The sequence below is a fragment of the Punica granatum genome, chromosome 4 (genome assembly GCF_007655135.1).
Source record: "Punica granatum isolate Tunisia-2019 chromosome 4, ASM765513v2, whole genome shotgun sequence".
In the NCBI taxonomy this organism is placed as follows: Eukaryota; Viridiplantae; Streptophyta; class Magnoliopsida; order Myrtales; family Lythraceae; genus Punica; species Punica granatum.
Window position 1 is genome coordinate 27108732 of NC_045130.1, and position 26222 is coordinate 27134953.

At 37.7% G+C, this 26222-nt stretch overlaps 1 protein-coding gene across 1 annotated transcript; it reads left to right on the top strand.

The window, feature by feature from the left end:
• The first annotated feature begins 25469 nt into the window (after positions 1 to 25469).
• Positions 25470 to 25945, top strand: LOC116206257 (stigma-specific STIG1-like protein 1). The gene is given in 2 exon segments (XM_031539077.1): positions 25470 to 25664; positions 25667 to 25945. Coding segments are annotated over 2 exon segments (474 nt in total).
• The last annotated feature ends 277 nt before the right edge of the window (positions 25946 to 26222 follow it).

Below are 26222 nucleotides of genomic sequence, written 5' to 3' on the forward strand. Positions count from 1 at the left end.
AGTTCCTAATATATTTTTGAGAAAAAAGCAAAAATTCATGACTTTTAATTAATTTACTTTTTTGTTTTAAAAAAATTCTGGTTTTTGTTTCGGTTTCATTTTTCAATTTTTTGAAATGAACCGAAATTTCTAGGGAAAAAAAAATACTACAAGTCCCCAATTTTCGGAAATTTTATCATTTTTCGTTCATAACCTTTTTGTTGTTCTTGTCGCCGACCTTTCTCAACTCTGGTTTGGAGGTTATACTTTCCGTCAAGTAGAGGCTGATATGGCATTTTTTGAAAAAAAATAATTTCCAAAAATTTTAAATTACCTAAACAAAAAAAAATATAATTACAAAAAAAAAGAAGATGGAAGACAAGGAGGTGGACGCGTCCATGCCGATCACCGGACACCACCTCCCCACTCCCAAACAAGGTGGCAGACGAGCTCAAGTTTCGTCGGCCATGACCCCCTAATGGAGCTTTGCCAACAGATATTGAGCCTGTCGACTGGGATGAGGAGATGGTGTTTGCAACAAGATTCTCTATTTAAAGAGAAAACGATAGATAAATAAAAAAGAAAGAAACAAAGAAAATCGACAGCTACTACTACCGTGATCAATCGCAAATTCAGATCAGAAAAATTTAAGTGGTAAAATCTAGAATGTCTTGCCGTATTATCAACTCGTTATGGTCTTCTTCTTGATTTGTAAATGATGACACATCACATGCATGTGGTCAAATTCGGATACGATCTTTTTTAATGCAGTGATTCTAGAAGTCAAAGATTGACAAACAAATTTAGACCGCAAAGTGCTCTCATAACGGTATTTCTGGTAGCTAAAGTCGTCTCCGCTTACATATGTGAAATTTATTACTTTCTTTTTATTGCAGAGAATTTTTTAAAATGTTTTAATTTATCAAACATTGAAATACAAGAATGAAGCTAATATTGAGTGTGTCACTCACTCTCTGGATTTAATATCGGTATTAACTGATGCGTCTAGCTTCTACAGTAAGTTATGTATACATGAACAAATGTCTAACAGCATGTTCGGTAGGGAGACCTGGAAATTTCATTCGAGATCAGTTCAGACCATAATTATTGATTGTTCTTTCTTCCTAGGACACAAGCGCTTGCTTGACAACTCTACTATTGCTTCTATGCCCTCTCGCTTGCCATCTAATTTTTGACTTTAGATTCGATCGTACCCCCTCCATCAGCCTTTCAAACTATAGATCTAAATGACATAAATATAACTATTACTTTTAGCAAGTTTGATATGGATAACATAGTAAAGAAAATATTACGGTATCGTGGCAAGGTCAAAGTATATATGAAATCATAATTTTCAACTTGATGTCGTGTACTATAGGAGCAACATTAGTCATAATGTTTATGAAAATGATATGGGCATGTTTAATTCAATAGGTAAATGTCTACAAAATTTTGTACTTCAAGCGACTTCACAATTTAACTTGATATATGGTATGGTCGTGATCATTGTTTGATGCATCTCTATTATTGTCCTTTCAATCTCACTTTTGCAAGCCCATAGACTAAGTGGATGGTTCAGAGCGAAAATATCTCGACATTAAGTTTGGTAGATTCAATATGCATTAAATATTATATTATAAATAATTGATTTTATATTTCATAGAAAGTTAATCAATGTTAATTTTATTGTTAATTAAATTTTTTTTGAAATTTTCATTTGCCAAATAAATATAATTTTTTGTTATAGAAAATAATTAATTTTATTTTCTTTATAAAGTTAAGCAATTCTAATTTTATTATCTACAAAATGATTGACACTAAAAATGACTTTTTATTCACCGAATAAATATCCACGAAATGATTCATAACGAAAATCTTGAAATTTAATTCTGCCAAATAAATATAAGTTTTTGTTGTAAAAGTTGATGCTCTAAAGTATCATAAGCAGATGTTGCATGTAGTCTTTTTCTCTTATTAATATTATAGAGGTATAAGTACATATTTCTGCAAAATTTACCTCGATAATGTAATAATGAAAAAAATTATATAGTATAATTTATATAATTTCGTTTTTATCTTCATGATAGAATTTGTAACATTAATAATTTCATTAGCAAATTTACATATGAAAAAATTCTTCGAATATCAACAGTAATTTTCATTATAATCTCTTGTAAATATCTTTAATTTTCTAAAATATTATATACCTATAAATATTATCGTACTTAAACATTTATTAAAGAATGTTAATTTCACAGAAGTTTATTATATGAATTTATTTATTTATTAATTTGTTGTTTTATTTATTTTATAAAAATTAGATTGAAGAATCCATATGGTAACTGGTTTAGTTATGCAAATATGTCTAATTTTTAATTTAAAGTATGGTGAGTTCATTTAAAAATTACTTAATAAGATGATTAAAAGTGAAATTTTCCATAACCGTATTTTTCATGTGTTAATACTGTGATTAATTACCTAAAAAAGCATGATCATTTTCATAGTTTCTCAATTCTAGCACGGACTTTTTTTTAACCTAAAAATGCACAAACTATCGATTTATAACAATTTTAGGATGATGCCAACATTTTCGTTAATTTTAAACAGAAATTGTTGACATATACTACCAATGTCATGTAACTCATGATGGTTTTTGTAGAAAATAAGAAAAAAATAAAAACAAAATCGAAGGGGACAAGAGGAGGGGTGGTGGCCAGTGATGGGGGCCCATCCCAACCCCCCTAGCCCTTGCCCCCCTCGATTTGGTCACCAGCAAAGCCCTCACTGCCGGCTAGGCCTGGCAATTCGTGTCGTGTCGTGTCTAAACGGGTTCGTGTCATCAAAGTCATAACCCGTACATGACACGATTATTAAACGGGTCAGGTTTTGGAAACACGAGCACGACATGTTTATATCCGTGTCAACTTGGACACGACACGTTTAAATCCGTTTATTGAAACGTGTCATAATAGGTACACGTGTTCGTACACGACACGATTATAACAGGTTACCCGACACGTTAACACGACCCGTTTATTCGATTAGTCCGGTTACACGGATACGTTAACACGACCCGTTTATCTGATCAATTCGATTACACGGACACATTAACATGACCCGTTTATTCGACACATTAACACGATTACGACTTGTTTATTCCGAACAGAAATTTCTAAAAAGTTAACCATGCTCATTTCATTCATAGAAATGGATCATAATCTAGGAAGTATAAAGATCATGATATGTAAGTCTAGTCTTAAAATAGATTACAATAACTTATAATAGCATCATATCATTGATGCTTCCAAAGTAGGCAGCATTGTTCAGCTGCTTACGGCGAATGACGTTACACAAGAAGTGCTAAATACAAAGCTGAATCTTAATATGCTGGTCAGCTCCCTCCACAAGCTGGTGCCAGAACCCTATATACGAGCCAACATGAATCGAGATGAAGGAAATTACGCCACAATGTCAAAAGAAATTGATTTAAAAGACTGCCCCCTTTCCTGATCGGTGGATGTTATATCTGGAGATCATCCAGTGAAAGTTTATTCGCCGTAAGCAGCTTCAGCTTCTGCAAGGACTTAGTTACATCAGCTGCTTCCAAAGTTGCATCATATCAACTGCAGAACATACATGAAGTCAGACACTGAACGGCATAGGAACCGGAGAACTCAAACTCGTCTCAAACTTATCGATCCTCACAAGAGAAGGCCATAACAAGACAATCATTCCAAGATATAGCTATCGACGAATATCGAACCATTGACCCGACATATCAATTTTAGGGTACTAATCAATGAGTTACCGTCATGAATCATGATCATTGAATGGGTCCTTGATGTCAAATGGAAAGAACTAAAACACAGACATGACAAACTATAATTACAAAGTACCAGAAACACAGAAACTTCAGCCTCAACCAATTCTCCATAGTGTTTCTGAACAGATTTATAGCCTTCCCCACAATAACTTGGGCACTATAAGAAGCTCGAAAGATGTTACCAGAACTTGGAAGAGAACTGCTTATGTTACTTTAAGAGTGCTCTTGCAGTGATGGCATCTGAATTGATGGCTCCTTTAATTAACCACGGTATTAGACCCTTATAGTTGATGGCTCCTCGCTAATATAATAGACAATGAGAAACCGATTAATGCAAATGGAAAAAGAACACGCAAATTAAATTGCAAAGTTTCTTAGCTAATCAATTGCAATAATTTCATAACTATAAACATATGAGGTGTATCGAATCACATTTTTTTTATTATAATTTTATGGTCATTTCAAGTAAAGGGTCCAGGCACGAGAGATTTCTGCATTTCAAGTAATCATTAATCAATTACCAGAACAATTAAAGGGTCCAGGCAGGAGTGATTTCTACATTTCAAGTAATCATTAATCAATTACCAAAACAACTAAAGAGTCCAGACAGGAGAGATTTCTACATTTCAGCAAGATTCAATATAATCTGGCATTGACATATACGCAATTGCGGGTGGTCTGGCTGCAATGCAGGTGATGGGTCAATTTCAAGTATGGTCAACCACTCATCGTAATTGTGTGTCGCCTCAACTATCCACTCTCTAGCAATTACCTCACGAATAGAATCAACGTACCAACACAACGTTATCACCTATCTACGATTGAGCCGGGGTCGAGGTCGACTTCGTCTGAGGTCTCGGTGATGTCGCAACGTCTGAACAGTTAGAGAGGGCTCGAGGTCGACGGCTTGAGGGTCGCAGTGTGGCGGTCGCGGTCGCGGTTGCGGGGTCGAGGTCGCGGGTCGAGCCGAGTTCGAGGTCGACTTCGTCTGAGGTCGAGGAACGAGCCGACGTCGCTTCGTCTGAGACTCTGAGGTCGGAGAGAGGGCTCAAGTCGAGGTTCGCAGGGTAGCGGTCGCTGGGGTCCGAGGTCGCAGGGTCGAGCGGAACGGCGGAGCCGATCGTGGACGCTTGGACGGTGGAGCGGTGGAGGATTCTTCTGCTGATAGAGGTGGAGGCGGAACCAAAGGAGGGAGGGTTACGAGTTAGGAACTTAGGGGTACAACCTACAGTACAGGAACAAGAATGGGAAGGCAAGCATGAAGCACCGCAGGAGGAATTTCAAAATTAGGGTTAGTGGAACGGTATATTGGTAAATTCAGTTAGATAAACGGATTAACGGATTGCACGATTAAGTAACACGATTAAACACGTCTAAATAAACAGATTTAATCGTGTCTAATCGGGTTATGCGGGTTCAACCCATTAAGACACGTTTATTAACCGTGTCTAAACGGGTTGAACATGACATGAACTCGTTTAGACCGAATATCAAAAAATCCCAACCCGAACCCGTTTAACTTCGTGTCGTATTCATGTCGTGTTATCGTGTCGTGTCAAATATTGCCGGCCACCGCCCCTCCTCTTGTCATCTTCGATTTAGCATCATTTTTCTTTTTTCTTTTTTTATTTTTATTTTCTAGAATAATTCTTTACTAAAGATAATTTGGTGGGTCCTGCTTGAACTATCACCATGAGCCACGTGGCATCGATAGTATAGATCAATAATTTCCATTTAAATTAATGAAAAAGTTAATGCCGTGTTAAAATTGATATTAAATAGATAATTTGTGTATTTTTATGCCAATGAAAAACTAGTAGAATTGACAAAATATGATAAATTTGTAATTCTTTTTTAGGTAACTAATCCTTAATATTATGAACTGACATTATGTCTACATGCAACCGAAAAAATTACATCTACAATTTTTAAGTTTTAATTATGGCTACCGAGATACAACATTATCAAAAAGATAAACGCTTTAGTTATAAGATTCATTTTTAGATTATTTTAGTACAAAATTGAATTGAGTATATCAAAAATTCGTTTATTGTTGCACAGTAGACTAGCTAATTTGACAAAAGAAAACAATAAGAGAGATGTCCATCGTATTTGGAAAAATGAAACTGAATAACAATATTTATTAATATCATGTGACATTTCGTCGCATTTACTATAACCTCCAAGCATATCACATATATCTTTCACACCAAAAGACTTTCGGTGAATAACACTAGAGAAGAAATTGATATTATTGGCAGAAATTTTAATAAAGCAACATTGGAATCTCTCAGAAAACACACTTCCTAGAATTTATTCAAATCATCCTGTATAGGTCTGGGACCCTCTTATTCTTTCATCCTTTTTCTCCTATTCGAATTGTAGTTTTTCTTCGGACTCCTTGGCATTGTAGATGATGAACTCCTTAATGTAAACAAGAGGAAGATAATGCTATCGTAATTCCAAGATTTTGAAGTCATTTAAAAATCAATTTAAAAGATAACCATGTATCAAAAACTATGTACCTAGTTCCCAGTTAGGAGGATGGTCTTCTTCTCCTTCAGAAGCATGTTCGGCACTATTGGCCGGCTCTGTGATAATCAAAAAAGGTAATCTCTATGTGTCAATTCAGCAAACATATGACTAATGATAATTCGACTTAATACAAGCAAATGCACTAGAGCAACCTATGCAAAATTCATATGCTGTTGCGGGGCTGTGGTTGAAGAGGCACTGAACAATGAAGAGATATCCCACCCACAGTCGAGGCGTCGGCCTCTCACACACTAGTATGACATGATGATTGTTTCCATCCATGTAACTTTGCTTGTCTATTTCTATTTCTTTCATTATCTTTACGATCAGATATTGCATCTGGTAATGAACTCATAGTCTGACAGGAGAACTCAATAAGATAGATAGTAAGATAAAAAAAAAGTGTTTTATCATTCAAATACTCAGTACTTACAAATTCAGTCTACGCGTTCTTTTTATCAAGATTTCGGCTTGAATTTGAGCTATTATTCCAGCCATTGGCTAGATGTCGAGCACTTCAGCCTGGCAATAGTTCGCCAATAGGAGTAACATGTTTCTTACATAAGCTGGGTTCATGGAGGCATGAACTTGAATTGGGTGGAGAGTAGAGGTGGACTCTATATCCTTTTGCTCCATTGAACCACCGGGATGGCTTACGGGGAAGAACTGACGTCCCTTATCATCTATCAAAACAATTGGTTTCTTAGTGACGGTGTTAACATCATACATTACCTTCCCGATAAAGTCAAAAATAAAGTTTTGGTTCTCAAGGAGTATTATGTATCCTACAATTCTTGGCCCAGAAACGGCTTTGGATGAGTTCAACTACTGATGCAGAGAATTCCATCCGCCGGCCATTCTCATAAAAGAGAACTCAAGTAGGAGTGCCACTATTCAAGAAGTTGGCATACGACCTAGAGAAGCGCACTTGAGACTCCATAGAAGACTCGCTGTCGTCCTCTAGGCTCATGAGAAAAACAACCACCTTACCTTTATCCATTAGATTCGATGTAATGATTTCTGAAGTAAAAGAATAAAAGGTAGCCTTACCTTTATCCATGAGATTCGATGTAATGATTTTTGAAGTAAAAGAATAGAAAGTAACGTGAAGTTGTTGGTAGGAATCTAAAAATATACATATATATTCATGGGTGTAAAATTAGAAATATATTCTAGAAGCATATGCAGACAATACAGAAACACAAATATATAACAAACTTCAATCTACTGAAAATTCGACTAGGGTTATTCGTTCATCATTGAATTGACAAAGAATGATGAAAAGAAAACTTTGGGACGAAAAATCTGAAATTAAGATTCGTTCTCCCTTGGGTCCTTAGTTCAGTAAGTTAAGATGGATCGAGTTTAACCCAAACAATCAACATCAATGAGAGCTAAAAAAAGAGGAAAGAAAAATGAAAGAAAATAATAAAAACAATGAAACTAATAATCTCATTCTTTACTTCGAGGGTGATCGATGTAAAAAGATTAGAGACAAAAAAAAATATAATCGAATAAGAATATGAATAAAGAGGGACGGTTTTGGTTTTTTGTACCTAAAGGGTGTTTAGAGAACTATCTAGATAGAGAGCAAATGAAGCAAATAATACACAGTTATAAGAGATCACAAAGAGCCCTTATTTGCGGTATAGGTGGAAATTGGAGGATGAGAACACCAGTTTATACCCCACAACTTGAAATGGATGAGCTTGAAAATTGACTAAGGTAGATACCTGCCACGATTCTCCTACCATTTATTCATTGTCATGATTTTTCCTTTTTGTTTTCTTCTGAGATGATGTCAATTCCAGGTATTTTTAGTCTTATGAGCAGAATAAAATTAATTTTCTCGTCGAAATAGCTTATTATTTGACAGATATTCAATCTCATATGCACAAAAAAAACATAAGGATGGAATTGAGGTTTCGCATATTAAGTGCAAGAATGGCATAGGGTAATACATACATTGCAGATATTGGTACAATTATTTATTATTGTTAACTTTCTGTTAACCCAATTTTTAATTCACGAAAAATTTATACCATATGTTTCAATTTCAAAATTTTTATTTTCTTTCCTTTTAAGTATATTGTTAATTTGGGATCTTATAATTGGTAAGATGTAAAGATACACAGCATAACGGGTATTATATTGTTAAATGAAATAATCATTAAATTACGTGTTATTTGTGATTTGGTGTCGTTCAAATATGTAACCAGCCCATTACAAGCATGTAAAGAAAATATGAATTTTGATGGTATGTGAGTTATATATTGCCAAATATGAGAGCGGCTACATCTTTTTTTCGATATGAATTATGATATTCGGAAAACCAATTGAGTTTTGACTAATCAGAGTGACTATGTCTTTACTTATATGATAAGTGAGCTGTCCCCTTGCTAATTTTGTATGATCATAATTGGGATTTAGAAATTGATAGTACATTTACCTTTTTTGGACTTTAAAATTTATATTCTTCTTTTGGGTGAACTACAATTTTGTTCTTAAATTTTATTTTTTTATCTATTCATTATAATCAGTATCTACCATATATACCGCAACTATGTATTAAGAAATAATTATGCTTGTTTATTTATTTCTTTATTTTTATCTCTTATGAAACTCGTAGATTTTTCTTATTAAAAGTATATGTATATTTTATGGGTGTTTCTCTTATGGGAAAATAACACCGTATGACGTGATTTTTTTTAAAATTTTTTCACTCTGCAACACAAATTGAAATAATTTTACCATACAGTTAAAAAAATAATGTTGCATCTATTTTTTTCACTGGATAGCACGGTTTTTTAGTGGCGACTTTTTACCGGGAGTTTTGCGGGAAGGGAAACTTGAGGGACCTAAATAAATTATATAAAATAAAAACAATATAAAATAAAAAATTTTGAACCTGAAATCGAAAAATAGGGGTCAGCGGCCTCTCTTTTTTTTAAAAAAAAAATTATACTATTTTTCCTTGTAACCAAAAATTTTATATTACGAGCTATATTTTTGGTAACTAAATAACTTAAGCGCAAATGAAGAGATGGAAGGAAATTCTTTGTATAAAGGCAATTTTGGGAGTCGAATGTGCCACATATCCATATGGACTTTTTACTACCTTGCTCGAGAACTCGGTATTTTCATTCATAACTCTGTTTACCTTCCATTCAGTTGACGAAAGACTTTCATACTCGATGTTGCAATTTCCCTTAGCATTACTTACCCGCTCAACCTGCTATTCAAATATTGCAGTTTGAGCTTGGACCAGTATTCCAGCAATTTTGTTGAATGTCGAATATTTCAACATTAATATGGTCCATTATCCTAAAGAAAAAGAGGTCTCTCATAGTGGATGGTTTTGCGAGGCCTAAACTCGATTTTGGTTGGATCCAAGATCAAGCTCGACTCACAAGCTTTTTTTAGATTAAAAAAAAACAAAACTTGAGGTCCATAGAGTCATCATCATTTTTTTCGTTAACCCAATAGGGTTGCATGGGAAGAAGCATTATCCCTTCTTATCAACTAAACTCAGGCAAATTGTTCTTGAAGGCCAGTCAACCCGTCATCCATAAGCATGCTATCGAAATCAAAAGTAAAGGTCCTATTATTTCTAATATCTACCATCATTTTCGGGAAAAAAAGGTCTTAGATAGCTCAATCAAGAGTGTTGGTATATTCAACAATTTGTTGCATTGTTTACAATAAAAAACGCGAATAGGCTTACCATTGTTTTATATGTTGATAGGCATTACGTTTTCTCCCATGAGTTGGAGTCAGCTCTCAAGCTTGGGATAATAATTGTTGCAAAAGCCGAAACTTAGATAGATACCTTAACAATAGCAGCAATACTAGTTGCTCCGACAATCTTCGTCATCAAAATAGCGGCAGAGTTAGGAGTAGCAACAGCTAGGTTAGACGAAATCTCAAGCAAACTAACAAAATTGAAACTTTAAGTGGGTGTGCAGGTGATCCTATGGAGGAATCATTGCACAAGAAGTTAGTTTAACTCGATGAGCTATGGTTGCCATTTTCGAAATTGAAATTTATTTTCGTTTATGCTAATATAAAAGGAAGGACTAAAATATCAAACTCGAATTGAAAACGCATAGTGAATTATGTTTTGCTTACGTACAATCTTTGGAGACCGTAATTGTTTTCTTATGCTCACTACGGAAGAAGATATCTTTTTTTATTTTTTTTGGATAATGAGGATGTTTGAGCTTTGTCGGACTAATTTCACGGTTTACGTGAACACCTTATAAGCCCACGAAACAGATCACTCAAGCCATAGATCGTGTAAGTGGCCAAATAGAGATTATTCTAATGCATGGTTTTTGGGTGACTAAACCTTCTAAAAATCACGCCATAACGCCAGGCCAAGCAGATGGAAAAAAAAATATTGTTCTTGGAGAATAAAAATAAAAGGTTTTGAGAGCTCGGAGCTTATGAGGTAAAGAAAAATCCAGTATCAAAAAGTTTTGTTTGCTTTAGTGAAGATAGGGGCAATCGAGTTGCAATTTATAGGCTTGAGTCAGGATTTGGTGAGCTCGAAACACGGTAAGTCATATAATTGAAAACCGACTTATCAAATTAATCTACTTAAGGCGGTGTTTGTTTTGCGATTTCTATGATTCTGTCAAGCATTACTTTCATGCAGAAATAATTCCTACGAGAAATATGACATTTATTTCTGCGTATATATTTCTAGAAAAACCAACCTCCTTTTTTTCTTTTTGCATTGGGAATTTATTGGGGATATATTCGTCTTATTTGTATAACATAATGGTCTATTTTCCTAATTTAAATTGTTATTTAATTAAATAAAAATTGACAGAAGTAAAATGATTTTGAAATAAAGTAAAATAAAATAAAATAAGATTACCTATCATATATTGTAAATGAAAATCAAGTAATGGCAAAAATTTATAAACTTTTAATATTCAACAGAGGAAATTGGAGTAATACATTAACATTCATTTTTATTCAAATTAAGAGATTTTATATTTAATTTTTTTCTATATACCTTTCATACATATTTATTCAGAGTTAAAGAGAATTCAAGTTTGATTCTTAATGGTAGAACTTCCATGCATATTTCTTTCCCTTCTCCTTTTATTGTAGTCATGTAAGCCTCCTTTTTTTCTTTCCCTTCTCCTTTTTATTGTAGTCGTGTAAGCCTCCTTTTTATCGAATAAAAAATTATTAACTCTTGGAATGTAGAAAAGTGATTCATGCATTTGCAGTAACTTTTTAGATTTTTCTATTTGAAAATCTTGTATTCCTTGCAAAGTTGGACTCCTAGAATTTTTTTTTCGATTACAAGAGAGGTCAATGGGTCTAATATAATGAAATAAAAATCTTAAGAGCTAATAAAGGAACATCGCTAGTTCCACCATGTGTATCAAACCTACAACATCTTAATTGACAAGCAAGGGCACCACGGCTACACCATCTTTGATTAGACTCCTAGAACTTGAATTTTCTCTATGATTAAACATTAGATTGTGTTGTACATAAGAATAGAAAATATATCTCAAAGTTAGAAAGTTTTTACTTACGCAACAATTATTTTAGCCTATCGTATAATTTTTATGCCATCTCTTACATATGACGAATATTAAAATGTTTTTCCGAGTTAGGAGGCAAATAAAGGAAATTTCATCAAAATTCGATAAACTATTTAAGGCGTGAAAATTCTAGGAGGGTAACTACTAGGGGCGTGCATGAATACCGGGCATATTTGGAATCGGTTGGAAACTACTCGATAGGGTAGGGTATGGGTAACTCCAATAGAAAATAGGGTAGGTTCCAAATAGTAATTTAAAGAACCGGTGAAAATAGGTTCCGGTTCCAGTTACAAAGTACAGGATATTCACAGAACTAGTACCTGGGACCTATAATTTTCTAAAATATTATTTTACATTTATATAATTCTCTATGTGCGATGTGATAGCTATAGAATCCTAAGAAGAGCTTATTTTCTTTGTCTACTAAGAAGAACTACATCAATTTTTTTTTGGCTAAATAGTTATATAATCTTTTAGTTGCGTATATGCTTTGTCTATTATATAATTTTAAGGAGAGCTACATAATCTTTTAGTTCCGTGGATGGAAGTGATCCAATTAATCTATGTCGATATTTATTTGTTTTGAGTGATTATGATTTTAGTTATTTATTTCATTTATTGTGCTTGAAGAGAGAGAAAATTACAGGTTCCAACATGGTACCCGAAACCTGTAGTATAATTCAGGTTTCGGTTCCAAGTTCCAACATGGTAGGGTTTGGTTCCAAAATCTTAAGACATGTCCGTTACATGATAGGGTCCAGATATCATAAAAAAAAGGTACCCAAACTCGCACACCCCTAGCAACTACCACTCCCGCCCCACCTATCGTCAGAGAGCTACATAATCCTAAAGAGAGCTTATTTTTTTTGTCCACTTAGAAGAACTACATCATCCTTTTTTTGCTAAATAGCTACATAATCTTTTAGTTGCGTATTTGCTTTGTCTATTATATAATTTTAAGGAGAGCTACATAATCCTTTAATTATGTGGATGGAAGTGATCCGATTAATTTATGTCGATATTTATTTGTTTGAGTGATTATGAATGAGATCTTTTCGATTTTAGTTATTTATTTTATTTATTGTGCTTGAAGAGAAAAAAATTACAGGTTTCAACAGGGTACTCGGAATCTGTAGTATAATTAAGGTTCAAGTTCCGGATTCCAACATGGTAGGGTCTGGTTCCAAAATCTTAGAACATGTCCCCTACAGGATAGGATCCGATATCATTAAAAAAAAAAAAGGTACTCGGACTCGCACACCCCTAGCAACTACCACTCCCGCCCTACCTATCGTTGGTCCATCCCAATGGAGGGATTTACTTTTCCATGCTTGGATAGGATTGATAAAAGAGAAAAGTATGGGTAAAAAATCACTTAAATTCATTAACATCTTGTCGTTTTTACATATCATTCTTGTAAAATGAAAGAGGGCAGACTAATCCTTTTTAATTTTCAATGTTTTTCTTGGTCTTTTTACCTCTAAATTCCCTAATTTAGGGGAACTAAATACTTTTTTGGGATTATAACGGAATTTTATAGACTCAGTACAAGAAAAAGCAAAGATAAATAAAAAAAAGCATAAATAGTCCTATTAATAAAAATAAAACTTGAAAGTAATTAATTTTTTATCGTTTTAGGGCCCTCTAATTCATTAAAAAACCTTCTAAATTCCTAAACAAGTGCGTGTATCTTATTTCTCGTAGAGTTGAAATTTAAAACCCTAGATTATGATTCATTCCATTTCCCTCCTGAATTTACAATATCGTACAATAAATTTGGAAATTCTCCCATCCCTTCCCCTCGTTTTCCTTTATCCAAACAATTATAGAGGGAAATAAGAAAATCAATCATTTCATTTTTTATTGGATCGATGAAGCCCACTCTCGAAGGCCAATGCATTGTCGAGTCCATAATCCCACGACAAAATTCTATTCGACCTGCTGATGGAATGGGAAAGACGGCAAATGATTAAGGAGGGTAGTCACGAGTTACCAAGAGATGCATATGGAATGAAGATGAGGGAAAGACGGCAAATGCTTTCAGTACGATCACGTCCAAGCAAAACTCTGAGGATAATCCAGACGTGGTAGTTGAAGAGGCAAAGAAGACACTTGTGAGGTCGTTTGTTGATGGTAAGTTATGTCCCCGCTGTTCAAACTTGTTGATTAAAGAGAATATCTTTTCCTCTTCAAAGCTGACATGGGGAAGTAGGCAACAGCACAATAACCAACCTTTGCCGATGGAAACGTGGTTGCAAAAGTGGTCTCCATAGAATGGATGAATGGATCCACGAGCAGAAACTTTGAAGAGACCAAGTCATGGACCAATTCAGCCACAAAGGGTCTGGCCACTTCCGGAAGATCAAGTGTGGCCATTAAAGATAAATTACCTAGCTTCCAGAGCACTCAAGGGGCAGCAGCTAGTGCACTGACCGTGACACAAGTGAAAGAACCGAGCGACCAAAGTGCTCGGGTGGTAGCGACCATTTCAGTGATCGTGACCAAAGGTAAGCTATTGAGCAGCAAGAGCGCTCGGGGGATGGCGGCCAGCCCAGTAACTGTGGCCAAACAGAAACAACTGAGCGGCCAAAGCACTCGGGTGTTGAGGTCACGCCTAGGGCCGAACCCAAGATGCACTGGAGAATTCTTGGGGGACAGAGACGATTCTTGTTGCAAGCAATAGGGCTCGGCCAAATCATGAGCAGCCAAATAGCTCGCGGCCAGCCACTCGAAAGATTCCAGCCAAAGCAATCTTCATTATCCCACCTGCCAATGCTCCCATTAATAGGTGGATAAGGGTGTTACATCCAAAGAAGCCAAGGACGCTCACCAGGATGCAAAAACGCCATGAGCAGCGGCGTAGAAAAGTTGAGAGGCGAGAGGCCGGCCAATCGTCAAAGTCCCATGCTACGAAAGGGCTGCAAGTGAAGTGCCAACCTGACTTGGAATCTTCATCAAAGGAGAAGGCCAATGTTAAGGCTAAAGAAGCATCGGCCACAAAATTCAAGTTTGATGAGAGAGGAACCAAGAGCACAATAACTTTTGTTACCATTGTCGTACATCTGGATGGCTTTGTGTTAAAACTACCGCCTGAAGTGATGACCGTCAAGCAAATGGAGCAATGTCAAGTGTCTACAGATCCAGCCTTTTACATGTCTTGGCCTATATTATAGCATTCATCTTGTCCAGGAGACGATCCATTTATTAAGGCAAAGGATACGTGCCGACTTACAACGTTGACAAGGCGGTCGTACCACTAGTCGTTGCTCAAAAGCTCTTGGGCATTTGTACAGGAAGATCCCAAGAGATTTCTTCTTTTCACGCCCTAAGCATAGTGAATGATCAAATGGCCAAGATACTGGGCCTACTCAAGGAAGCTTATTTGGCAAAGAGCCAAAGGACCTGGCGCTACTTATTTAAGTCAATTATCTAGCCTCTGTTTGAAGTATTATTAAGATCATCGTGAATTTAAAGATGTATCTTACTTGAGAATACTCAACAATGCTGGGTTTAAGCCATGATCTTGAAATATCACGGTTGACGACAATGGCCGATCCATGGCCAGAACAGTGCATTGAATTTAATGGCTGGCCTTTGGCCGCTACTATTTTCATTAAAAGGAAACTACAGGCCAATGAAGTTAATGGCTGGCCAATCCACGGCTATCACATGCCATAGGCGTATTCTCCATGAATCATGGCTAGATACTCATGCTGCAATTAATTACATATCTAGCGAATCTCTCGCATCACTAGACATGCAAGAGGGTATTGTTTACATTCATTTTTTGCATCTTGTGATAAATGCGGATCTAGACATGTGAGATAGTGAATGAAGGCCAAGAGGTCGACCCAAGAGAAAAAGAAAGCCCAAGAGCTGCAATCGACACGAATTTGGTGGAGATAGCCAGTAGCAAGAGGCTAGTATTCAAGGGCCTTTTCAAAGCCAAGCCCAAGGCACACGATACAACTCGTTATAAGACAGCCGAGAAATGGATAAGGTAGCGATCGACAACTTATTCTTGGTATCTTGCAACCTAGATAAGAATGAATGAAGACAAGTTTGTGTGTATATACGTGATCGGCCAATCTCAAGGCGCCTTTCCCCGTGGCTCAAACTGTTTCGATCACTCTAGCCCTAGAGTTGTTGGTAAGTCATGAATCGATAGTCGTGCCCTTGTGATGGGAAAACTACTTTATGAAGAGAAACTGAGTCCGTGTGATGCAGGTCGTCTAGGCCGGTAGCCAGTGTCAACCGATCCCCTACACCCTCCAAGGTTATGCAAACCCTAACGGAGCCAAAAGACGATTGATCCGCCCTGAAGTGGTCTCATAAGATCTCCCACATTCTAACTCGAGTTGCCTCAAATCTGGCCCAAACTCGAGAAAGGATGCGCGAGCCCTTATTCGATGTCCATGCTATGCGGACCACATGTCTCAGTAATTTGTTAAAAATTATGGGTTTTGAAAATAGCACGACTATCGGTTCATGATTTATCGACTCGATTATAGGTTATTAGTCGGTTCGCGCGATTTATTTAAATGTCAAGTGAATTAATTAGTCGAATGGATCGTCCCAATTACCACATGTGTGAGATTGATTAATTCAAGTGAATTGTTGAATGCTTTTGGTATTACTGGTTTTGAATCATCGAATCGGTCATTGACAGACTGTCCGAATGGAGTTCTAATCCCCAATCGCCTTATAATTAAATCCAAATTGAAACTGACTTTAAGTGATTAATCCAAATTCGCGTGAGGTCTTTATTAAAATGGCATTTCAACAATCCAAACACTCGAACATGGTCACACACAATCACATCAACCATTGTTTCATCGATTTAAGCTCAAGTAATCAATTGGGCCAGTTTAATGTTTTTAGTCTGTTTTATTCCATTAGAGCCGAATAATCATGAAATTCGATTCATGCGGATTCTTTCTCATTTCAAACAATCAATTTTAAGTTCGATCCTTTAAATATTCAAATTCATGCTCGTATTGGTTTTTATTACACATCCTGGATTTTTAAAGGCCGATCTTAATCATTAAACGGATTCATGCTATTTTCAACCAAAACACACATCTTATAATGTCCTGCATACAATCAGCGAATCAACCAGAAGATAGAGCCTTAAGCATGCCACTAGGTTTGAGCTTTATACATCTTCCGAGCTAATGTCGGAAGGACCAATGTATGCCTTGAAAGCTCTCCAATTAAGGTTGAAGCGGCCTGTCGCAGCTGACAAATCGGTTGCGGATGAGTGTGGGCAGCAGCGGGTCACTCAACAGCTTCAACTAGTCGAGGGAAGGGGGCAGCAGCAACTCAACAGTTCGGGGAAGGAATGGCAGCATCTCTGCAGCTCAGGGAGCTTCGGGGAGGGCAGCTTAACAGCTCAGTGAGCTCGAGGAGAGGGATAGCAACTTAGCAACAGTTCAGCAAACCATGGATGGGAGCGAGTGGCACTAGGGAGCTCAGAGAAGTCTTAAGGGGCAGCACATGATCATAAGTAGGGCGTGGACGAGAGCAAACCGGCAGCATTGAGGGGACGAGGCACAGCTGCAGCAACCCAGCAGGTCGGGAAGGGAAGGAGTGTCAGCAGCAGTAGCTCAGGGGTGTTGAGGAGTTGGCTGGTAGCTTGAGTGATAGGGCTCAGGTGCTAACAGCAGTAAGTAGAGTTGGAAAGAAGAGTAACCAGCAGCAAAGAGGAGACGAGAGTTTAGAATGGAGGGATGATGAAAACGTTGAGGGAAAGGAATGGATGGAAGTCTAGTAGCTGTGTTGATGATGATCATTGTGTGATGATTGAAAGAAAAGCAAGGGAAGGAGGTGAGGCAGAGGAGGAAATGGAAGGAGAAGGATAAAGGAGTTGATGGTGATGGAAGAAAGAGAGAAGGAAGTCTGTGTGTGTGTATGTGTGTGTGAATGTGCGCAGAGAGTGAGAGTGAAGGAAGGAGAGGGCAGTAAGAGGAAGAGGAAGCAGAAGAGAAGAGAGGGAGACGTGTGTATGTCTGTTTGTCTGTGCTGTATGGAAGGCCGGGAGGGAGAGGGGGAAGAAAGATCAGATATGATGCTGTTCTGTCTTCGTTGTCCAGAGGAGCTCGAGAGGAGAAGAGCAGGCTGATGATAAAAACAGCAGAGAAGGGAAAGCAGAAGAAAAGATGTCGATGGGTTGGGTGAGGATGATATGGAGAAGGTCGGGATGGAGCTGGCAGAAGATAGAGGTTACAGGGTTGGCCATTTGGCCGACCCCTCTGCTATGCATATTAATTGTTTTTTTTGTCTTTTTTTTGTCTTTGTTTTATCAATTTATTCGTACGAGCGTTTTTTGTACCATGCATATTAATTGTTTCTTTTCTTTTTTTTCTTCTCTTTTTTTTTTATCGATTTATTCGTACGAGCATTTTTTGGACAAAATTCGATTTCTTGGTGTCCGTTAAATTTTCCGAAATTGAAGAATTCAAAAGATAATCGGCTCTATGAAAAATTCAATTTGTATTAGTGGAGACCGAATCTCAATACAAATCGATATCGACCATACGTCACGCATTGATCGTAATTGCTCAATTAATTTCGAAATTCTTATCTTTACAATTTGATATCCGAAAAAATTCCGAAAACACAATTGTGTTAAAAAAAATATAAGGATCAATATTATGCAGACAAAAAATTTTCGCCCTCGAGTATCATTCCATATTTTGAAAGTCAAAATTGGCACACGTAAGTCCGAAAACGCCCCGTAAAGGTTTTTTCTTTTTTTCTTCTTCTTTCTTTCTCTTTTTTTTTGTTTGAAAACCGATATTGGAATTAATAAAATAGAAGAGATGTCCCCTTGTCCAGTTGAATTCGAATCTCGACCCTTGAACCAAAATCAGGAGTCTAAAATACTTATCACTTAATATAAAAGCAAATTATAACTGTTAACTCAATTTAATTTTTTTATCTCGTTAATATTATTATTTTGATTTATCTTCATCCATTCAATTGCATTTAATATATATGCCATATGGTTATATTGCAAGCGTGCATAAGATCAATTATGTCGTGCTTTCCGAGTCCGTATTTCACCCAAAAAATTACATAGTGTTTATCAAAAGAGGGTGTAGCGCACTACCACATATCATCACCTGTTGATTTATAGATCGCAAGTTTGATATCTAGTGAAATTACATTTCACTTTATTAGTTATTTGGGATATGTCTTTCATTGTAATAAACTTTATACTTCATTTGTAACAGGAAAAAAAGGTTACATCGTGTTTTCAAATCTTTATTACTTTTAGAATTGGAATCCTGTATTCCACCTTACATTACTATACAATTCATTAACAATAATTATACTTATATATGGAAAAATTGTTTTTCTCTCCTTCTCGCAGTGAAGGGCGAGCGCTACCCTAGTTCCTATAAAAAGGTTCTATCAATCTTTATTTACTAATCATTTTCTTGGATTGGAATAAGTTATTTTCTTTTAGACACTGTACAACATACGCGGGATCATATGGCATAATAAAAGACAATATAACCATATTGGCTTTCACATGCATATATATTGTTTTGCATATAATATACAATATTTTTTCGATCTTGAACAATCTTTTGTTGGCTAACAATCTAATCAGTTGGCTTGATTATAAGAAAGTTTATATGTAATGGGTATACCACTTGATAATATCGCAAGCTAATATTGTTTGTTGAGTCCTCTTAATTTTTAGTTAAAACATAAAAAATATTACTATTGATAAAAATATTTTTTTAATCTGATGATACAGCGCTTGCTTGATTAGAATGGCGTTTGTGCTAAGGTCAGCCATTTTCTCCCAACTCAGAGGTGGTTCCTAATTAAAAATTCTCCATTAAACCTAACTTTTGTTTACTTTCTAGGCGTATAATCCCCTTGAATTGGACTGCTCCGCGTACTATCAGATATTTGACTAATCACCCAATAGTCAACCTTTCATCGATACAGTTTGGCTACTATAAAGATATTATTGGGTATCCCTCCAATTTGAAGGAAATTGGACTCAAATTGTGTTTAACTTTTATCATGCTTTTAATAGGCTCAAGGATTCACTTTTGTAGGGTTTATTTTTCAGCAAACCAGCTGAGGAACAGGGGCAGCAGAACATGGAGAATTACAGAGCAGAATTCGGATCAACAGGGCAGTGCGCAGTTGGAGATCAAACCTCGATCGGGACGTCAAACGAACTCCGATTGGGACGAAATTTTGACAGCGGCTTCACAACACGTGAGGCTAAGTTCTGAATGGTCAAAATTTCTATTTGAGCTCTATACGTGCTGTTTCAACTGACTTTGTGAACCACCCAGTGTGGGTGAAGAATTTAGTGTTTGGGCAATCCAAGAGAGTGTTTCTCTTGAGTTTGGCGATCCAAGGGTTTACCCTTGATGAAAAATATTGTATAACCTTCATTCATAGTGGATCATTGATTCGGAGTTGGTCCCGTGGTTTTTCCCCACATCGGAATATTTCACGTAAAATTCTTGGTGTTCTTTTCTTTACTGCTTGCTGGTTGATATGATTAGTTCCTATCTCGATTACACTAATAGGGAAGGAAGATTAATCGCTGCGTTATTATTTGGTTGAGCACATCCCTTCCCAACAAGTGGTATCAGAGCCTCGGGTTAGAGAAGTTTGAGTTTTTTCGGTGTTTTCGAGATGGAGGAGTCTACAGGATCTATGTTCAAGTTCAATGCAACCAACTACTCTATATGGAAGTCTCGGATGGAGGATCTTTTATTTTGCAGGGACTTGTACGATCCCATTGAAGGGGATTCAGCGAAACCCAAAGATAAGGATGACAAAGCTTGGGAACGCATAAATAGGAAGACTATTGGTTTGATTCGGCAGTGGATAGACAATAGTATTTATCATCATGTTGCTCAGGAGACAAATGCGAAAGCTTTGAGGGATAAATTGACAAATCTCTACGCGAGGAAGACTCCGCAAAATAAGGCCTTTCTCGTGAAGAAATTGGTTCATCTTCGTTACCAGGATGGAGGTGATATGGCTGTGCACATGAGTAATTTCCAGGATATTGTTAACCAGTTGACGAACTTGGAGATAACACTACCCGATGAGTTGCAGGCTTGTCTACTTTTAGGGACTCTATCGGATAATTGGGACATACTTGTGGTTGCATTGAGCAATTCTGCGCCAAATGGAAAGCTATGGTTGGTCACGGTGACAGATAGTTTATTTAATGAGGAGACTAGAAAGAAAAGCTCTGGAATTTCCATTCGGTCTGAAACTTTGGTTACTGAACAATGGGGGAGAAGTCAAAGCAAAAATTCCTCTTCCAAGCATGGTAACTCACGTGACAAATCGAGGGGTAGATCAAAGTCGAAGACGAGGAAAGTGGTCACTTGCTATCATTGTGGAAAAGAGAGACATTACAAAAGGGAGTGTAGAGCTCTGAAGAAAAATCAGAATGGCAACGGTGAGAGCAAGAAGGAAGAAGGCACTACAGCATTGGCATCTGATGGAGAGACCTACATCGTTTGTGATGAAGCTTATGTGAATTTCACGTGTCAGGACTCTACCTGGGTTGCAGATATAAGTACCTCGTTTCATATCACTCCTCATCGGGATTTCTTCTCATCTTACACTACCGGGGACTATGGTTATGTGAGAATGGGGAATGGATAATCATGAAAGATTGTCGGTATTGGTGATGTCTGTCTAGATACCGAGCTTAGTTGCAAGTTGCTTCTGAAGAAGGTGAGGCATGTTCCAGAAATTCGCCTTAACTTAATCTCGACGGGTCAGCTTGATGATGAAGGCTACGGTAACGAATTTAGCAATGGGAGATGGAAGCTCTCCAAGGGTTCGTTAATTGTGGCACGGGGTCAGAAAACCGACACTCTCTACAGGCTGCATGCCAGGCACAACTCCAGCCAGGTTAATGTTGCTGAGGATTATCCTATCGAGCTATGGCACAGGAGACTTAGGCATATCAGCGAGAAAGGTATTCAAATTCTTGCTAAAAAGTAGTCTTTGCCTGTTAAAGGTATGCACTTGAGCACTTGTGATCACTGTTTAACTGGTAAGCAGAGGAGAGTTTCTTTTGTTAGAAGTCGTCCCTCTAGATGCGATCATATACTTGATCTTATGCATACTGATGTTATTTCATGTCGGATAGATCTCTTGGTGGTGCTCTCTATTTTGTGACCTTTATAGATGATCACTCCAAGAAGGTTTGGGCTTACCCTATGAGAACTAAAGATCAGGTGACTGAGATTTTCAAGAACTTCCATGTAGTAGTAGAAAGAGAAACGGGCATGAAGTTGAAATGTGTCAGAGCTGATAATGGTTGTGAGTATAGGGGTCCTTTTGAGAACTATTGCAGGAATCACGGTATCAAACTTGAGAAGACGGTACCGAAGACACCACAGCAGAACAGGCTTGTAAAGAGGATGAACCTCACAATTATTGAGAGAGCTCGTTGTATGCTTTCTCAAGCGAAATTGTCTAAGTCTTTCCGGGGCGAGGCAATGATGACAACGGTTGATCTTATTAATCTTACACCGTCAGTTGCACTTGATGGAGATGTACCCCAGCAGGTGTGGACCGTCAAGAAAGTATCGTACAAGCATCTCAGAGTCTTCGGGTGCAGGGCATCTGTTCACATTCGTCGAGATGAAAGATCAAAACTCGATACCAAGGCAAAACAGTGCATCTTCTTGGGTTATGCACATAAATAGTTCGGGTATAGGTTTTGGGACCCTGATAGCAAGAAGATCATCAGGAGCAGGGATGTTGTGTTCTTTGAGGACCAGACAATCGAGGATTTGCAAAAGTTAGAGAAGGCCAGAGTAGGCAATCCTCACGAGATCTCTATTCCTGTATCAGTTGATGTAGAACATCCAGTGGAAGAGGTACCTGGTGAGTATGAAGAAACCACGACTGGGGGTGAGATTCCTCAGGTAGATGATGATGTGACTACAGATGATACAGGCTCGCAATTACAGTTAGAGCCTACAGATAATCTACCTAGACAATCTGACAGAGTAAGACAACCTTCTACAAGATATCCGCCTCATGAGTATGTGCTATTGACTGACGGGGGAGAACCTGAGTGCTATGATGAAGCTATGGCACATGAGTACAAGGAGCACTAGTTGAAGGCGATGAATGAGGAGATGAACTCCTTGTCTGAAAATCACACGTTTGACCTAGTAAAACTACCGCAAGGTAAGAGAGCATTGAAGAACAAATGGGTCTACAGGTTGAAGACAGAGAACTCGCGACCTCGATACAAAGCTCGACTGGTAGTGAAAGGTTTCAACCAGAAGAAAGAAGTTGACTTCGAGGAGATCTTCTCGCCCGTTGTCAAGATGTCATCTATCCGAGTTGTTCTCGCACTGGCAGCTAGTCTGAATTTGGAGATCGAGCAGCTCGATATAAAAACAGCTTTCCTGCATGGTGACTTAGAGGAAGAAATATATATAGAGCAGCCTGAAGGATTCCGAGTTAAAGGTAAAGAGCATTTGGTGTGCAGGCTGAGAAAGAGCTTGTATGGGCTTAAGCAAGCACCTTGGCAGTGGTACAAAAAGTTTGACTCTTTCATGTTGAGCTATGGCTACACACGGACAACTTCAGATCATTGTGTGTTCGTAAAACAATTCTCGAATGGTGATTTTATCATTTTACTGTTATATGTGGATGATATGTTACTTGTTGGTCATGATATGAGCAAGATTGCAGAGTTGAAGAAAGAGCTCAACAAGTCCTTTACCATGAAGGATTTGGGACCGGCAAAGCAGATCCTTGGAATGCATATTTCTCGTGACAGATCAAGTGGAAAAATTTGGCTTTCTCAAGAGAAGTACATCGAGAAGATTTTGGATCGGTTCAACATGGGTAATGCTAAACCAGTTTCATCACCACTTACTTCTCATTTCAAACTTAGCTCGAAGCAATGTCCTACAAATGAGAAGGAGAAAGAAGAGATGAAGAAAGTTCCTTACTTATTAGCTGTAGGAAGTTTAATGTATGTCATGGTCTGTACAAGGCCAGATATCGCTCATTCTGTTGGTGTGGTTAGTCGTTTTCTCTTCAATCCGGGGAAAAAGCATTGGAATGCGGTTAAAGTGGATCTTGAGGTATCTTAGAGGAACATCCAAGGTGTGTTTACACTTTGGCATTGGTAAGCCGAAATTAGTGGGCTACACGGATGTGGATATGGCAGGAGATATCAACTCCCGAAAATCCACTTTGGGATACTTGATGACTTTTGCAGGGGGAGCTATTTCATGGCAATCAAGGCTTCAAAAGTGCATCGCTTTGTCTACAACGAAAGCCGAATACATTGCTGTGACCGAATGTTGCAAAGAGATGTTGTAGTTGCAAAAGTTTTTGCAGGAGTGGAGCTTGAAGCAAGAAAGGTATGTTCTACACTGTGATAGTCAAAGCGCCATTCATCTTTGGAAGAATTCCACTTTCCATTCGAGGTCGAAGCATATCGATATTAAGTTTCATTGGATTAGAGATGTGTTGGAGTCTAAGTTGGTGAAACTAGACAAAGTGCACACTGATGAGAATGGAGCTGATATGATGACAAAAACTCTCGTTAGGGAGAAACTTCATGTTTGTCGAAGTATGGCCGGTATGCTCAAAGCCTCCAAATAGTCGGGAGAGGGAGTTTGTTAGGGATCCCTCCAATTTGAAGAAAGTTGGGCTCAAATTGTGTTGAGCTTTTATCGGGCTTTTAATAGGCCCAAGGACCAACTTTTGTAAGGTTTATTTTTCAGCAAACCAGCTGAGGAACAGGGGCAGCCGATCTGAACAGAGAAGATCAGATTGGGACAGCAAAACAGGGAGAGTTACAGAGCAGAATTCGGATCAACAGGGGCAGCGCGCAGCTGGAGATCAAACCTCGATCGGGACGTCAAACGAACTCCGATTGGGACGAAATTTTGACAGCGGCTTCACAATACGTGAGGCTAAGTTCTGAATGGTCAGAATTTCTATTCGAGCTCTGTAGGTTTTGTTTCAGCTGACTTTGTGAACCACTCGATGTGGGTGACGAATTTAGTGTTTGGGTGATCCAAGAGAGTGTTTCTTTTGAGTTTGGTGATCCAAGGGTTTACCCTTGATGAAAGACATTGTATAACCTTCATTCATAGTGGATCGTCGATTCGGAGTCGGTCCCGTGATTTTTCCCCTTATCGGGGTTTTCCACGTAAAATTCTTGGTGTTTTTTTCTTTACTGCTTGTTGGTTGATTTGATTAGTTCCTCTCTCAATTACACTAGTAGGGGAGGAAGATTAATCGCTGCATTATTGTTTGGTTGAGCACATCCCTTCCCAACAGATATGAGGTATCATACATAAAATAAAATAAATAGGAGATTTCAAGAATGAGGCTCAACAGCAAATTAAACTCTCAAGCACACGGTTACAAAATCATAGTAAAATAAACAGGATGCACCAACGCGCATGTTGATTGATTGATCTTCTCCATAAGAACCTACACCAACATTCTCTTCTCCATTCTATCAGAAACCAATTACATTGCCATTGCTCAGCCTTGTCTCTCTCCTTACAGCCATGAACTCTCTCAACCAACTCTTTGTATTAATGCTTCTCACCTCATTAGCTTTATTATCTCATGGCAGCACCACCCTATACGAAGCCGACCTCTCCCATGAAGAAGATGAGTTCGAAACAGATGCAGAAGCCACCTTTGAAGCTACTGATGATGACTCAATCCCTCTTCGAGGGATCGGTCGCTTCCTTGCTCAGAAGAGGTCCTGGGTTCTGCCCTGACTACATGTGATAAATACCCAGAAATATGCAGGGTCAAGGGGAGCCCGGGCCGAAATTGCTGCAGTAAGAAGTGTGTGGATTTGAAGACCGACAGGCTCAACTGTGGGAAGTGTGGATACAAGTGTAAATACTCCGAGATTTGCTGCAAGGGCAAGTGTGTGAACCCGATGAGCGATAAGAAGCATTGCGGGGTTTGCAACAACAAGTGCAGGCATAAAAAGGGCAAGTGCGTCTATGGAATGTGTAGCTACGCATGAAATATCCGTTAAAATGTCAGTATAGGAAGCTCTTGATTACTTTGTTCATTTACATATAGGGTAAATTTTATTCGTTTCAAGCGTATGAATAAAAATAAGTGTCTCTTTTGCAACAATTCGACTGGCATTAGCCAATATACAGAAGATGATAAAATCACTTACTTTGGGAGAAAAAGTGTGTAGCGCAAGCACATACCCTCGTCTGTCAATTAAGAAGTTTTAGATATGATTCTCGTTGTGGAACAACTGGTGTCCCTTTTTTAACTATTATATTTTT